Source organism: Nesoenas mayeri (assembly GCF_963082525.1).
Source record: "Nesoenas mayeri genome assembly, chromosome: 2".
Lineage (NCBI taxonomy): Eukaryota > Metazoa > Chordata > Aves > Columbiformes > Columbidae > Nesoenas > Nesoenas mayeri.
This window is the reverse complement of record NC_137543.1, coordinates 62,404,073-62,421,887: the sequence shown is the minus strand read 5'-3', so window position 1 is coordinate 62,421,887 and position 17,815 is coordinate 62,404,073. Positions and strand designations below refer to the sequence as shown.

General features: G+C 39.5%; 1 protein-coding gene across 1 annotated transcript in view; it reads right to left on the bottom strand.

The window, feature by feature from the left end:
• Positions 1-1,339: 1,339 nt before the first annotated feature.
• Positions 1,340-17,815, bottom strand: part of ZNF407 (zinc finger protein 407) — a 348,368-nt gene continuing 331,892 nt past the window's right edge. The window contains exon 9 of the mRNA XM_080340472.1: positions 1,340-3,917. Coding sequence (XP_080196598.1) covers positions 2,566-3,917 — 1,352 coding nt within the window. The 3' untranslated portion in view covers positions 1,340-2,565. The remainder of the gene's footprint in view (positions 3,918-17,815) is intronic.

Sequence of the window (17,815 nt, the reverse complement as noted above, 5' to 3'; positions counted from 1 at the left end):
CTAAGGCACAGCGCCAGGCGCTCTGGCACGGGAGGGAGACAAATGCCAGAGAGGAGTTTCCAAAGGCCTGGCAGAAACCTGCCGCAGCCTCAACTTTTGGTGTGTGGCAGAGAACGTTTCATTGTGAGGTTTCATTGAGGGAGCGTGTGGGGTTGAGGGAGCGTGTGGAGTCCTTAAACAAGCTGTCTGCACAGGAAGGAGTGTCACCCTTGATTTCTAATGTTACATTTGTAGGTCACTATTAAGTTAACTTGAAAGTGCACATAAAAAAAGAAGAAGGAATGAAAAAAAAAGCCCTAGAAAAATATGAGCTTTCCTGATCAGGCCGCACTGGGTGAGAAGTATCGTTAACCTGAGCTTCCAGGTAATTACAGCACACGGTAGGTCAGTGAATCCCTTCCAATACGCCCAAGCACAGGAACACCACCACTGTGGTGTGGGTGGTTTTTTTTTTATGCAAAGGTCTGCTCTTTTCATTGTGCATACAATGTGATTGCTGGTTTGACACTGCAGGCTACACTGGTTTTATGAAGGATTAAATGCCACCTGAGACATATTTATCCTAAATAAATCACAAATGGTAAACTGCAGCATGTCAGTGTCAACACCCTGTACTGCAGCAGAAAGGTTAGCCATACAGGACTCGGCACCGCAAAGAATTAGCATCCAGGCTGCAAGACCACAGGGCTACAGTTAACAGGAGAAATGATCAAGAAGAAATATTTCCACTGAAAAACATTCCGTTTTTTAAACATCTGCGAGAGCCTTGCAGAGGGCCATCATTTTGTAAAGGTCACCTTTTTCCTGATAACAAACGGGAGTTGATCCTGTCACTGTTTGCTGAAGACAGTATTTAAGAGTAAGTGAACAGCCTGTCACTTTTAAGAAAGATGAGCAAGTCAAACTCGGCTAATTATGAATCTCGATGTCTAACTTGAAATTTACTTTTTTGGGGGTTTGACAAAGACACAACCTTAATTCCTGGAAAATAATACAATTTAAAAAATAATGATAAAAAGAGATGTAAAGACAGCAGGATCTTACAGCCTCAGAAAGAAGCACCTTTTCTAAGCAGCTCTATCAGAAAATACACTTTTAAACAGTTGCTTCAGGAAGGAACTATTGTTTTACCTCGCCCCAACTTTCTTACAGTTGATAATTTTCAGATATTAAACATGATAGGAAACCCAGTTATCTCTAGAGTCAGCATGGCTTATACCCTAAACACTTCCACAATTATATTAAGCATGCACGAGGCACACTTCAGAAATTAGATTCTTTTATCTTTATCTATCTAGTGAGCTAGAGAAAAGAAAAGAGAAAATGCAGACATAACAGATAGCATTCGTTTGCTCCTGCTGAATGCCAGTTCTGTTTATTGCTTAATATTAAAAATCATGATGCTTCATTTTAATGGTAACATTTTATTTGAAAGACAAAAAAAAAATAATCCCCAACCTTGCCAGTTTATATTTTACATTTTTTTTTAAAGAAACAAAAGCAGTCGTATTATGAAACAAATCTTCTCAACATGAACTTGCATTGAACAATTGCAGTATATCCACAAGTAAATAACTGACATTCTGGACTAAGCAAGAAATACAAGGTCACCTTTTTTTTTTCCTACTTGTTAATGTCAATGTTGGAATTTTCTTTAAAAACCCCCATAACATTTCAGAAGTTGCTCACAAAATGAACTGCAAAATGGTATTTATATGAAGCACTATTTATAAGAAAAGCAAAACACTGACAGTGACAACATGTCTTTTTCAAAAAATGTAAATTCCTTATGTAGGACTCTCATCTAAAATTAAGTGGAAGTTATAGGCATCAAGTTCTTCTTCCTGAATATGTATAATCAAGAATTTTCTGAAGTGTCACTTTTTTGAGCTGTTCCTTAGAGAAAGTCCTATGTGATACCATGAAAGAGTAGGCTACTATGACAAATTTTATTTTAGATGCAAAAGATACTTATTTTGTTAACATACTTTTAGCCAGTGATACTTTAATGTAAGGTTCTAGAAGGCAAAATGTCACCTGTTCTTCTTTATTTTAAAGAAGGGCACTGTTTACAGTACGTAAGCTTACGTGTTCACCTTGTTCCTGTGGGTTTTGTATTTTATGCTTATTTATCTGTTCACAAAAGGTACACATAAGTGGAATTATTTTACTCATGTAATTGTTAGATAAAAATGACAGAAGGCAGGGTATTAATCTGAGATAAAATCACATTTAAAAAAAAAAAACAAAAAATGAACAAAGAAGCAGTGAACAGAACAATACCCACACTTTTGGGGGGCTTTTTATCATCTTTTGTGGCCTGATATGCTTGTTTTATAATATTCCCATATAATAATTCTTACAGCTATTATAACAAGATTGTACTATCCTTTTCAGTGAGCTCTTCCTCACAGCTGATCTTCACCTCCCACAGGGTATTTTCTACCTGGCCAGGAGGACATCGTATTGAGAAGGTTTTACAGAAAACGTCCCAGGAATCCAGCACCTCCATGGATCTGGTAACTTCCAGCTTTGCCCTGCACCGAGCTTAGGAGATGAAGCTCTTCATGCTTCTTGTACTTCATTATCATCTCTCTGGCCCTTAATTACTTGTGAGCCACCCTCTGTATAAATGACCATGCTTGTTAACTGTTCTTCTGCTCTATCAGAGGATACAGATTCTGCTTTCATAGCAGTACCAGCCTGCAAAATCTCTGGAGACTCGGCTGTCTCTATCACAGCGTGCGAGTAGACACCAGGTTCATCCTGCATGTCTGGTGGCAATTCTGTGACGATGTAGTGGGTTGCACCTTCAGAGAAGTCGCCATCAGAACCCTGTACCATGGCTTGAGCTATTTCTTCTGCGACTATAATCTGTGATATTTCCCCATCCGACTCCACTAAATCCATGTGTTCGCTCTGGACGCTGAGCGTGTGGCTACCAGCTTCCTGCATGATTATCTGAGAGCCTTCTCTAGCCACCATATGCACAGTCCCTTCCTCATTTACAATGACCTGAGTGACACCTTCTTTCATCAGCTGGTCAGCTGCAGCCGTATCACACACAGCAAACTGTAATACTCCTTGGACCATTTTCTTGAATGCAGCCTGAGCTGTCTCCTGAGATGCAATTATAGCCGATGGGTGCATGACCCGCGTCACTACTTCCATAGTTTTGGTATCTTCCTGAGTCTCTTGAACTTCATGGAACATTTGTATTTCTTGTCCCTCTGCATCACTGGGAATGCTGGGCATCTCTGGGTTTGGCATTTGCAAGAAATCTTTGTGACTAGACCTGCATCTGTCAAGGAGTCCGGATTTGTTTTCCACTTCACCCAGCTCTGTTACAGCGCAAAGCAGGGCATCTAATGCCGAGGAGGAGTCTGGAGGGTGGACTGTAGCTTCAGAAGCATCTAAGACTTCTTGTCGCATTATCTGCTGCAGTACAGCGCTACTGGAGTCAGGAACAGTGTCTATTCGAACGGCCTCCTCCATATCAGCTCCTGTTCCTTCAACCACCACCACCTGCGTGGCACCATCTGCTAGCTGCTCAGTGAGTATCTGCCCTGGGACCATACTACTCACGTGGGAGCCGTTCTGATTTGTAGCTATGACCTGCCCATCTTCCGTAATGTGGACCACTCTGGCCATCTGACCAGCCATCGCCAGGGTCTGAAGGGTAGCCGCTGCTGTTTCTTCCACAGAGGCATCGATTGCAAAGTCGCCATCGTATCCTTGAATGATAATAACTTGCTGAATTTCTTCAGGTGACTGTGGCTGTCTTCTGCTGCCCCGAAAGACCTTCTCTTTAACTGGAGAAACCTCTCCCAGTGCTGCTGCAGTAAACGGACTTGTCGTTTCCACGAAAGTGGCTCCTTGCCCCTTCAGTCGGCACTCATAGGACTTGGACACAATGCCTACAAGATAAAAGATGCTGTTAACGTGGTGTCATGGCAAATACCTTTTCATTACTTTGACAAATTGTAGCTTAAATGGAAAAAAATTCTTTGACAATTTTTAGATTCCACTGGCAGAAAACAGATAAAATGAGCAAGCGAACAAAAACAATTTGCGTGTTTTCCAAATAACATATTTACAGGTTGAAATAATTGCTGAGTTTAAGAATTCTGCAGCCTATTAACAATTTAAGTGTGTTTTTTAAAATACGTTGTATAAAAAAACCCCAGATAAATACAGTATACAGTTAAAAGCCATTAACACATCTTTTATTGAAGATCCTATCGGTGATATTTCAGTACTTCAGTAATGAATTTTAGGATTGTATGTTACATTAAACATATCTGGGTGTGAAAACCTGTGGCTGATCTTCTTAATACCCAGCTTTTGTTGGCGAGGTAATTGCCGTGCTGTCATTTTGATGCCATTGTCTCCCTCTTCATTTCCCACCCAGCATCTTCTCCAACACACCTGACTGACTCAGCCACCAGCCTAGTTACCTGGGAAAAACACTCTTACCTTAAGCAGGATATTAATTTGCTTAAAGGTAAGTTCACACTTAGGAGCTGTGTCACTCTGAGATTGCGTACTTGGCATCTTGCAGCTCCTAGCAACTTGATATGCTAAGGTGCATATCAAGTTAATATTCCAAGATAACAACAATACTTAAAATACTGGGCTCTTTTTGTCGTGTATCTATCTATCCATCCATCATCTATCTATCTACCTATCTTTTTTTTCCCATTACAAAGCTTCTGGCGGAGAACTGTACTGCGAAGCACAAGAAGTCATTTTGTTAAGCTGAAAGGCTGCAAATCACCTTCACAAGCCTAAACTGATGTTATACAACTTTCTCCATCTTAGTTTGCATGGCAGGTTACCTTTGGAAAAGAAAACAATTTAAACCATCAGAGTGTTTCCAAGTGATGTTGCGCGATAAACCTGGCACATGCAGTTGAAGTACATTTTGTCAGGCATAAGCGAGAAGGAAGCTTACTGTGGTACAACTGGTTCTTATCCCCACTTTTCCTGTGCTCTCTGTAGGCACTGACATTCACAAGACCCCCCAAAGAGCAGAAAAATAGGAAGAGGAAATCAACATAAAATGACAATTATCTTAGCTCCTCCACATTTTATAAGAGAGTAGAAGTAATTAATTCTCTCAGGAATCTCGCTTTGTTGACATGATAAAAGAGGAGCCTGGCAGTGACGTGGCACAAAATCAAAATAACTCTACAAATCATGGGTTTTCCACCGGATTTCAAAATAACTCTACGATCATAATTTTCATAGACGCACAGCAAAACTGTGACATCTTTCCACTAAGATCATGGTAATTTATGTACGGGACACAGCATCGCTGCATTGAGGAGACGCTCCGGTCTGGGGAAGGGAAAGCAAAAGGAAATTCATCCTGTTTTCAGCTCCTGAAGGGAACGCGGTACCCGTGAATCTCTGCAAGTCCAGGCTTTGCTGGGCAATTGAATGGGAAGTCTCCTGGGTGAAGAGCTACCCGGCGAATCCCTCGCAGCACTGGTAATTATGCCATTCTGACTGCTTACTTAATCTATTTGAATCCAGAGGTGAGTTAAGCCACTTCCTGACCATTAAAGTAAACTACATGGGTAAATACTGCTGTCACTAAGGGGTGTGATGAAGCTTAACTACACCAACATCTTAACCTCAGCTCAGCGCAACCCCAGCTATTCCATCACAGTTCATAAATGCGATTGCAGGTCCATCTTTTGATTCAGCAATTTAATAACTTCGAGTGCTGTCAGTACTGCTTTGAAAAATGGCTCCTATAAAATGTAACAGCCTCAATCAGATTGTAAAAGATTCACCCACTGAAGATTCTTCCATTTCAACTATAATGAATTAATGTTGAGCTGTGTAGAAGTTCAAGTGTCATTTAAACTAATGTGAATCTACTGTAACTTTAAATTTTAACTGGACTACGACCAAGAATTTACTGGGAACATCAATTTCAATTTTAGTGATTTTTTTCTTGGTAAATATGAATTGCAGATTTTACTGCTTTTCTTTTGTTTTAACAGTGAAAAGCCAAGTAGGGAGGATATTTAGAAAACAACATATTTTGAGGCTTAGCTGCTATTTCGACTTTGGAACAGTGCATTTCTATAATGGAGCACTGCTATCCAATGCAACATTTGTAGGAATTTTTAAGTATTTAAGGAACATGTCACATTATTTGACTGTATGTAGCAACAAATCATGTTGTCCTACTAAATCCAGGCTGCCTCCTGCCCCCTCTTAAGAACGGCTAAAGAGAAGGGGTAAGTGTTGGCTGACATGGCAAACATAAGCCGCAATACAAGCCCACATTAATATGAGGAAAAGTGGACTTGTTGCTGATTGTGTGTCACTGCAAATTAAAAAGATACACAAATAGGCATTAAAATGACAAAATATAACGGTACGAGAGCTCGTATTCAGACAATTTGTAAAGAGGTGTTTCATATCTAGGGGTGCAATGATCACAGAATTGGTTTCTTTCCAAGAAGTCTGTCATTTCAGCAGAGCCATTATTTATCAGTTGGAGTCCTGAGTGACTGTTAGTTTTTTATTTGAAAATGTCAGGAGTTTTTAGACATTAAATCCATATTCGCAGGTTATTTTAATTCTCAGAGACCACAAACTCCCGAAATAGGGCTAAAGAAATGCTTTGATGTTTAATGTGCTTCTGGGAAACTACAAATAAGGCTTAGTACCTTTTTCCCTCTCTTTTACTCAATACCTGACTTTCTTTTGTGTGTCTGTTTTATTCTTTTGTTACTGTCATCATTTGTTCCCCACGGAATAAATACCTTATTCTTTTGTTAAGCTTACATTTAATTAAAATGTACAGGATTTGTGCAGTAAACTCGAATGAAACAAATAAAACAAGGGCCCCCTCTCTTGAAGGCATACGTTGTGAATGAAAAATGTCATTACAGACTAAAAAATTTTGCAGTAAACAGGGCCTACAGAGAGAAGTTTCCCCCGTAATGACATCCATAAAATACACAAATGGCACTTTTAGTACCATCCTGAATATGGCATTTTCTGTGCTCTACACACAATCTAAATGGTTTGATCATAGAGCATAATACTCCATTGGGTTTATAGAACAATCAATGTTCCATAAAATGATGTATTTATCCAATAGTAGGCTCAGCAGTTACTGGTGTATGACATTGTAGGACACTGGCTTTGTACTGTTCAGCAGCACACATGCTGGCTGTAAAACTTATCTAACACTACTTCAACAACTTCATCTCATCTGTGTCAAGTAATTTGTTGAAGCCTCAGCCTGGTTTAAAAAAACTTGTAATAAAAATTCATAGAATTTTCAGGAGAATGAAAGCTGATGACAATAGAAAGGTCACATTGTGGCACCACTCGCGGGGTCGGGGGTCAGCCGCAGTTCTAAAACAGAAAGTAGATTTCATGCATCGTGTAGCAGATAAAGATGGCATTAAGGAGACTTGTCTCAGAAAGAAATGCGTAATGCGTCAGGAAGGTCTGGGCTAATATTATATGTAAAGCAGCACTTTGCTCTCAGCCAGCAGCCTCTTTAGAATTCTAACCCTTCCTCAAAAGTTGGAGCAAGCGGCTGTGCAGGGCAGGCCGGGCCGAGGACATCCTTCACCAGGAGCACCTTTAGGACAAAGCAGTAAGTCATCAATGAAAGAAGCTATTACGACGGCGGAAATGATCTGCATTTACGCAGCAAGCTTCAACCAGCCATTCTTCCTTTTCCGCAAAAGTTCTAAGAGGCCTGATTTATAGCGCCCTATTCAGCCACGCTTAATTTTTCAGACTTTGCTGATTAGCTGTGTTATTTATTGACATGTACAAACATTTGGTATCTAGTAAAATGCAATGAATATTAAAGAATGCAAATGCAAAGAAACATATTTTCCTCCAATTAAATACAACCTTCAAGGAATTTAAAAGATATAGAAAATTCAACTTATATTGGGCATCACTTGAATGAGCAACTGATTTTTCGTATTTTAGAAGGTATTTTCTACAGAGCGGCACAATATTTTGAATGGTCTGGTAAGTTAACTGTTCAGATTCATAAGGAATAATTTAGGCCTTCATCAGGCTCACAGTTTCTGTTCTTTTTGTTGTTGTCATTTGTTTTTTCTTTTTCCTTATTTTTGTACTGATTTCTAATTAATTAAGTGCAGTGTAAGAACCGTGGCATAATGTCTTAACTTTGGGATTTCCTTGATTTTGGAAACCATAACAATAAGCCATATTTTTCAGATCTCCATTGCCTTACCATAGTAAAAACTCTTCTTTCTCATTTGTAAGGTTTTTATGTACAAGCAATACACGGGCCAGCATTTTCTAAATCAGCCCGTTAAGCTACTAAGAGCTTGTGAAGGCTCATTCATGTCTTTTGCTGAAGGAAAGAAAATAGGATGGGTCACACCAAGAACTCAAATAAATCAGCAAGCCAAAATGGCTCTGTCAGAACTATTATGTCCACAAAGGGAGCAAATATTTATAAAGCAGTACAAATAAGTATAGCTATAAGGGACTTAACCAGTCTCTCCCTAAGAGACACCAAAAAATCCACCATTGACACAAGGTATGTAAATCTCAAGAGATACTGATGCAGCAGGGGTTTTTACTTTCAGTATATTAGTACTGTAAAAGATAATTTAAACAACAAAAACAATTCCCAAATAATGTTCACGGTTCATTTTATACTTAAAAATCCAGTAACATCACGTTTCAATGCTGAAACTGAAAGCATCCTTAGCTTCTAGCTTTGTCCTTAACCACTCAATCATGTTTAGAAACTTCAAGGTCTTCTAAGAATTGCTTGAATAAAGGATGAAGTTTTAACATTTCAGGTACCTTAAACAAAGCAGCAGATGTCCTTTTAGCTTCCTTAAAATATAAAAGGAAATATTTTCGTAATTCTTTTTCGAAAAACAGATTGAAATTTCCTGCTTGTTATTTTTACCTCCCACACCTTAGAAGACTATGACAACAGCAAGAAAAACAAACAAAGGAAAAAACAACCACCAAAATAAATAGCTGAGCTGAGTTAGGGTGTTTAGGCACTTTGTTTGGTTTGGTCTAGTTTCTCTCCGGTGTCCAATTAACCTTTGGGAAAAGGCCTTCTCTGTGAAAAATTTCAGTTTCTCTTTTCCTGCGCTCAAGGTCAAAAATGAACCCTATAGAGCCGAGCGTTACAGAAGCTATGCAAATAACAAATATACATACTGAAACTCCCACTGATCACGGCAAACACGCACCAGTGTTAAGGTGCAGATCTTACAGCTGCATAACCTGCACAGTAACCAGTTGTGTTGTAGACTACTTTTCCTTCTTACCCTCTCGCCACCATGCAGGCTTGTCTTCTCAGCTCCGACACGTGAGCAAAAACCTCACTGTGGCTTACACAGCAATTACCTCTATGGAGAAGCAGCATTAGGAGTGTATTTGGGGTATTTTAGCCAGCTCTTCCAGCGCAATTTAGCAGCTGGAGGTGAGGGTAGCCGGCCTGGACGTTTCTTGGCAGTCCAGCTTCAAAGGCTGCTCTGGCCCTGGGTTTGGGAACAGCTGACATTGATGCTGCATGGACGGACTTTTTCTGGTTTACCTCCCGCAGTGCAACCGGAAAGTGCATTTTTAGCACTGCTAAATCAGAATCCTGGTTTCAAGAGGTACCGGTCGTGCTTGGTCAAACCAGAGATTTCTGTTTCTCAGGCAGACAGAACACAAAAGATAATACAAAAATACAATGAGAAAATCAGGGGAAAAAAACCCCAACAACCCAAACCACAAGCTCTGCTCATAAGGAAAATAATCTGGATTTCTGAAATAGGTCTAGTCCCAGATAGTAACTGTTTTGTCAAAAAAAGCAAAAACTCCTTTTTGTCATTATTATCTCAGCAAGAGTTTTTGTTTTTCAATAACATATACATTTAGATCCTGGTCTTATAAACAGTTATTATCAAGAGCACTGCTTACTGCCATAGTTAGCTTCAATAGTCTCAAAAGGACTAAACATGGTAGCTTGCATTATGCATCGTGTTTGCATAATCAGGCCCTTGGGATTAACAATTCTGAAAGCGGCCTGCCTCCCCTAACATTTGATGTACATATACACACTAAAGAGAACAGACACTTGTAAGGGATACCTAAAAGAAAACATCATGTTAGTAAATGATCAAGCAGAAATTATATTCTTCTGCCTACCTATCAAATACAAGTATCGTGATTTCCTGTATTTATTTATTCTGATTTATGCACCCATTCAGTAAAAAGGAGCACCTGTTCTTTGCTGGAGGGCACGTCTCAACCCATTTGAAAAGCACAGCAGTTTTTAGTGGGAATGCTTGGGAAGAACTAGAAATAGTAAGTTTACCTGGTTCCTTTTTTTAGTCAAGATAACAGAAACTACCATTTCAATGTCATAGTCATATCTGTATTTCATTTATAAATCCAGCTATGTTACAGTGTATATTCATATCTTTCCAGAGTAAATTACAGGAAATAACCATTTGTCTTCATTGTAGACACCTTTGTATGTATAGTAGAAAACAAACCTCTATTCAATAACTGCACAGAGGCACCATTAAAATCAAATTTACAGTAAACAGAACCTGCAGCTGGGGTAAAACACTAACTGTTAGTATTTTAATTATCAGCAAAGCTTTCGGAGGTCTAACATCTGCTCATAGCCAAATGACAGCAGCTGCTTGTGTACACTTAAAACAATGTGAATTTCTTCTATAAATATTAAAATGAATCGTATGTTGTGTGTTCATTGTGGGTATATTCCTATTAAGCTGTTGAAGTACACAGGGCATTTTGAACTTCTTTCTTGTGGCAAATTCATAAAGGGCTGACCTCTTCAAAAGAATGAGAGGCGAAGACAGCAGAAATTCTTGAGTCTGTAAATTGAAAATGTTTAGAGACGATACTAGAGGTCACCCCTCTGCCAAGACATCACTAGTAAATGCTAACAAAACATCAGCGGTAAGTTCTGATCATTGTGCACTACAGCAACTTCAAGGACAAGACTTCTCAGCATGCAAGGTGTCAGGAGTCTATGGGATGGCTTATATCAAGAGCTAATACTCATCTAATAAGTAAAGCAATTAATGCGACGTCTTATCAGAAAAAATGTTGTGTACCGATATCCAAAGCATCGGAGGAGATGAGTGTATTCTCTTTGCAGGCTTCATCCAAATCATACTGGAATGAGCCCTGATTCATATGATTAGAAGTAATAAACTGTCAGGAATGAGGAGCTATGCTGGGCCAATATGAGATCAGGTAATTTTGCTAAAAAGGGTGGGCTTCATAGCTTAGTTTTGTAGCTTTTTATCTGGACACTGACATACAGCTGATATTTTCCTTTTTGTCCTTTTTGCTTGAGAATATCAGAAAGAAACCTGGAGGAGTGACATACATCTGGTCAAATGGCAGAGGCTGGTACAGTGAGAAAAAGAGAGCGTTACAACCAGTTTCAGAAGAAACCAAGGGAATGGGATTTTATGGTTTTGAGTTGCATACGTTTTCAGTGAAGAAAGATCTATTTATTTGCTTTTATAGCATCAAACATAATGCCAGTGTCTAATAATATTTATATATTTTTGCAATAGACGTACAGCTGGAAAGGAGCCCTATGATCATTTACTGTGAAAGCTGCAGGTCATGCCGCCCTGTGTTTTGAAGAAAACAACCGATTAGACACTTCAGCCTTACACGTGTAACCACAACATAGGATCAACCACCAGCATAGCTGTCCCCAAACTGGTACATGGCATGAGACAGAGGTAAATTAATTATGAACGTGGTTCTTGATCTTCTGACAGCAGATTGCTCCCCTCAATAGTTGGTCTCATGTAAGGGATCCAGCTATTGAGAAGCAGGGAGTAGGGCTGGTGATGGGTGGTCCAGGTGCAATGCTGAGGATTTCCCCTCTGCCAGCCCCTCACTCCTCCCAAGGTTCTGATGGCATCAAGGCTTATAATGCCTAAAATTGTGATAGCTGCAAAAAGATGCTGATTTTTCAGCTCAGAGCGTCACAGGTTTAGCAGTGACTCTAGGATGACTTAGGAAGCATGAAGTGGAATACACGCTGGTTCTGGGAGGTGGGATGGGAAGTAGAGGCTGGAGAGACGGGTAACTCCTTTATACCACTTCCAAGGGTCGAGTTTGTGACAAAGTCTTCTTTTCATGATTCACCTCTGGTGAAGGATGGAAGCAGCATGTTTCCAGCACATCTTCAAAGGAAGAGCTGTTCACAGAACTGACCCTTCTCCTGAGAGAAACATATTTTCAGTGCTACTGACAGGGTAGTACTTAAATGAGCTGTCTTGCACTTCCAGCGTTGGAAGGCACTAGGCTGTACGTAGATAAAACAAGACAGAAGACACCAAAGGTGTTGCTTTCTGAGCCATCACTGAGCACTATCAATGCAGGAATTGCTGGGCTGGTGTGAGTGCCAGGGCTGCACGGGATGGGCAAAGTGAACGACTGCACCGCAGCTCTGCCTCCGTGCTCAGAAGCCCCTTACTCGACTTGCTTCCACTGCAAATTTGCACTTCCAAGACCTGAATAATTTTCACACCACGCTGTCGACAAAACTACCCAAATTGTTGGTTAGCTAGAGGTAGAAATCAACAGCTTTTAGATGGCATATGGAGTTAATACTAAATTAGGAGGAAGTGTTAACATTGCTACAAAGAAAAACAGGATGTAAAATAAGTAAATACACAAGTAACAATGCAAGATTCAACTTGTGCAACTGCATACCAGCACTTGTGGAGATAGTAAATATGCAAAACTGACATTCATTGATACACAAGTCCCTTGAGAACTGTAATGCTGAAGAAATTTAAAGAATGACAGTGTTCATCAAATTACATGTGAGTTTCTGAAAATGTAAGACAGGAAAAGAAAATGGTCCAAAGCAATTTTTAATTGCACGTTCAAAGACATGTCTGCTGCACATTTTTCTGGTACAGATACAATTGAATTATGTCTTGACCTCTCTAGGGGAGAGATCTTGACTACGGAATATTCAGAACAGAGAAACAAGAACTATTAGAAGGGTGACTTGCATGGAAATTTCGAAGAATTAAGTGCACGTATTCTGGCTACATATTCTGCAAATGCTGAAAAGGGAGGAAAGCTTTTGTCCCTTTTGGATCAGCATAATCTGATTTTGCTGAAACACTAGAACATTCCTGCCCTACTGCGGGAAGACGTTTGGACATGGTGAGCAATGGAAAGCCAATCCAGCTACCTCGTCCGCTTCCAGGTGCCAGGGTGACGAAGATCCCAGTTGGAATAAATTGACTGCAGAGTATTCAGGATATGATTTAACCCAGGTCATCACAATTTGTACTGCAAACCCACAGTACTCCAGAACAGTCCAGTGAAACACCCACGTGATTCTGCAGCAACTACTTAGTTAACTTTTGTAAACAACTCCATTCTGAGCTAAAGTTCACCCAAGACCATGGTGCCTTAAGTCTTAAAAAGCCAAAGAATTTGCAATGACTGTCAATCATTTGAAGCACGCAACCCATTCAAATATGGACTAGTAAACAAACCCTGCCACTGTGTCAGGTCATTTCATTAGCTATTCTTATTTTTTCCTTCCCAAGACCCAATTTAGACTAGAAAAAGAGGGAATATTTTAAAACTTATCAGTGATCACATTTTTCTAATATATTTTAAATGCCACTTAGCTAATACCTCTGATAGCACTTATTCAAAGATTTATTATATGTATCTGTCTACAACTGAAGCCAAATAATGCTTAAAAGCATGTTAATTAAACGATGCCAAGTGCTTTAAAAACTCCATGGCTCCTAGTATACTTGTCTGTGGCATGATGCACAGTGCAGTGAATGCACTTCTTATTCTGCTGTTACACAGGATGTGCTACAGCATCGTGAGTGGTACCATAAGTGGACCCCAAGTATTATTACTATTGCTGGAAATTCATGGTTTTCGGTGCAGTAGATGAAATTTCAGAGGAAGGTATGATCCTTTTTGTGAAAGTGGTAAAGCTTGTGATATGTGACAAGACAGAGACCAGATAACACCCCCACCAAAACCAAAATAAAACAGAAGCCTGGAGCTAGATACCTGGAAGACCTGATTTTCAAAAACACTGAGAAACTAACAGCTCCTGCTGACACTTATGTTAAAGGGTTCTTATTTCAGCTACTTTTTTTTTTTCTTCTTTTAATACCTCTCACTATTTTCCAGCTGCCGTATTTTAGTGAACTAACAGTTTCCTAAGTTCAGTCACATTACAGACAAGCTGTGCAGGAGGACTCGTCGTGGTCTGTCATTTCGAAGATGTGCAGATTCAAGAGCTTCTGAGCAGCCCGTGCCCATCACAGACTGAAAAAGCAGCGATGAGCCCCAGGTAGGGCTTACTTGAAGATTTCATAGCTAGACCTTTCAGTACATGCTCTGGTGCTCCAAAACCTGTTGAGGTTCACCATTCACATGCTTCTACTGAAACCAAAAGACTCTAAAGCTACTTGAATGATATTATTTTCTTTATAAACAAGACAATACACATATTAAAATATACACAGAACAAAAATTGTATCAGTATCTAAAAGAACAAACTGAAAGAAGTCCAAAATTAATGTATTTTTTTCTTCCATGTGTATTTTTTAGGGTCTCTTTCACAATAGAGTGAATTTTATACAAGATTTCAAGGTCCGTGTGCCCAAAGCTAATTTCCTCAATGCAGAACTAGGTAGGAAGATTGGCCTGCTTTCTACCAGCACTAGGCACAAGCACTTACAAAAGCAAACTGAAGAGAACACATTTAAAATCTAATGGCATTTATCTAAACATGCGCTTCTACAACTGTATCTCTTGATTTGCTCACAATTACTAACATATTTATCACTAAGTAACACCATCATTATTCTAACTTTTCAGGCAGAGAAGTGAAAAACAACCAAAAAGTGTGTTGCCAGGGTCACAGTAGAATTCCCAGGTGTACTGAGTCCCCGCTTTATGTCTTAATCACAGCATTATCATTTCTTAGAAGAGCCTATTGTCAACTCCAAGAGTTGAGGTACTCCATTTACCCACGGTGAAGCACTAGTCACATCATTGCAATTTCCCTGATAATGCCCTGTCAATGAATCAACCCCATGCTCATGAGCAGAGAGGAGTTCAGTGTCCATGTATCCTATAATGAGGAATGCCGGGCTGCAGTCTCGGCTGAGGTTGTCATAGGTGTCCACTGATACCATCTGCAATTACAGAATTTTATGAGATGGAAACTGGTTCATTATGAAAAAGACTCAAGTCTACCAGCTCATTTCACAGATGTCAGATGGTAGACTTCCTGATCATCATGATTCTTGCAAGTGCATAAGAAGGGGCCTGTAGTCAGGCTTTTGGGAATTAAGCATAGAGCTAATGCTAAGCATAGGCTTAAATGCTTCTCTAAATTGGACCCTTAGTTAGCCCCAGTCTATGACATATTTAAAACAGGGACTTAGACTCTTTAATTTCTGCTTTATAAGGGTCAAATCAACACTGCTTGTCCTCAGAGGAAGGCAGTCACAGAGTTAGCTAAAAATCACTTTTGCCCTCAGCCAAATAAGTCTCTCTCAGACTGAAATAACTGATCCTAACTATGCAAAATGACTGTATGAAACACGTTCAAAAGCATCTGCTGAATTCCATTTGGAATTGTCGCCTATTCAAATAAATGAATAAAGACATCCCTTTTAACAGGCTAAAGTACATTATGGATAACTATATGCCATGTAGTTTTTAAAACAAGTTTTATGAAAAACTTCACTGTTACATTTAAGAAATATACGTAGTGTGGAAAAAAGTCGTTGATACATCTTTCTTATCACAAAGTAGTCCCCTCCAATACACACATGTTTTTACACTCTCAGACAATTATACATACACTTTCAAATCTGGTAACTATCAGCTTAAGCAAACATCTTAATTTCAGACAATTCAGTCTAATTAAGAACGCAGAAATTAAAACCATTCTCTAAGCACTGAAAGAAGTACAGATTTCTTCTGCAGCCGTCAAGAAATGAAGCACTGTTTGCTACAACATAGCCCCTTCCACCTATTCCAAAATGACCCTGCTCCTGTTGGAGGTGAAATTTCTGCATTTATTAATTCATTTTTTTAAGATGACATCACAGAAAAGCTAGTGGTGCTTTTAGCAAGAGGACTTAAAATACTAATGCAGGCTCTAGCACCACTCGGAGCTTTGGGTGAACTTTGATACTCTGCAGACTGAAGGGAAGGTGCTGATGACAACCCCTATCATCCTAAACATTAGGAAACCTGCTTATCTCAGAGTCTTCCTTTCTCCTCGTGCAACTGCCTCAAGTGGCAGTGACAGACACGCTCAGACCATGGTCTCTGGCCTTTCAGATGTTCCTTTCACAGGCCAGTTTCCACAACAAAGATACAGCCTCCCTTGGTCAATTTATCACAACCTTCCCCAACACTTCCCTTCCCACACACGCACTTGGTATCTCCTCTGCCTCGTCACGAAAAAAACTAACAGAACAAAAGCCCACCCACCATACAAAAATTATATTGTAGATTTGTAGATTAATGGGTTGACTCTGGCATCTCAATTCGAATGGATCCGCAACCACTGTGTTTAGCCCTGTGTGATTTCAAATAGAATTACTCCTGATGAATTTGAATGCAAATTCACAAAGCATTAAAACAAACCATGTTTAAACTCGTTGGTTCATCAGATGCAAATATTGTGCATTAAGCAGGGAATACCCATTCATGAAAATAATGAAAACTGACACCAATATAATAAAATCATTACAGGTTTATGGATTCTGGGACTTAAACAAGCCATACCGCCTTGCTTCTCCTACCTGATTAAATGCTTCTTTGCAGTTTATGTTTGATCTGCAATTCAAAACCAAATTAGTTTAGTCTTTGAACCCAGAACCTTGGAAAATTGCTAGGAGGTTCTGATTCGGATTTGTTTGGGGAGAAGGGCTGGGGAAGGAGGGGAAGGTGTGGGGGCAGGGAAGCTGGCAGTGTGACTGAGAACAGCCAGCACAGGAGAGAGGAAGCAGTCAGATAAATCGAGGTTTACAGACTCTACCAGCTTCATAAAACCAGCGCATGAGTCGCATTGTGCAGAACAAAAGGCAATGATGATAAAATCGGGCACTTTTGTTTTATAAAGCTGGCACAGATCGGTCTGCCACACCACATGCTTCATTTTCATGAAACTTCAATCACCTTCACTTTGCATCATGTTTGGAGACAAGGGGCTTCAGTGCAGCAGGGCAAGGGATTGCCAGTTATTTCTGGGACTGACTTATAGCGAGCCAGCAAAAATAAATGCAGCCATGTTCTAGCTGATATGGAATTGCATCTAAACAGTTTATATAGTGTGGGTCTTCCATTAATCCTCTCTTGTCTAATTATCATGAATAAGTTCTCATTCTCAGTTAGATTAAAACAGTTTAGCTCAAAAGTTTTAAGTAAAATCTTTGTAAATAGATACTACATTCTTCTCATAAGGATGAGATTTAAAACAGCAAAACATTCCTCACTAAGGCATGTATTGCTGATAATGCACTATTTTGCTGCACAAGCTATGTAGTGTAAAAAGTTCTTTGCTGCATCATTATCTGCTCCAATTTGTGTATAAATAGCACTTGTAATAAAAGGAAATGTAACACCAAGTTTTACTAAAATAATAGCTCCAAAAGAGGTTGGGAGATAATGTAGCTAACACACAACAGAAAAAATGAAGGGCAATTGCAATATCTCTTTCTAAAAATCGTTTTGTTTCTCTCTCTTTTTTATTTTTTTT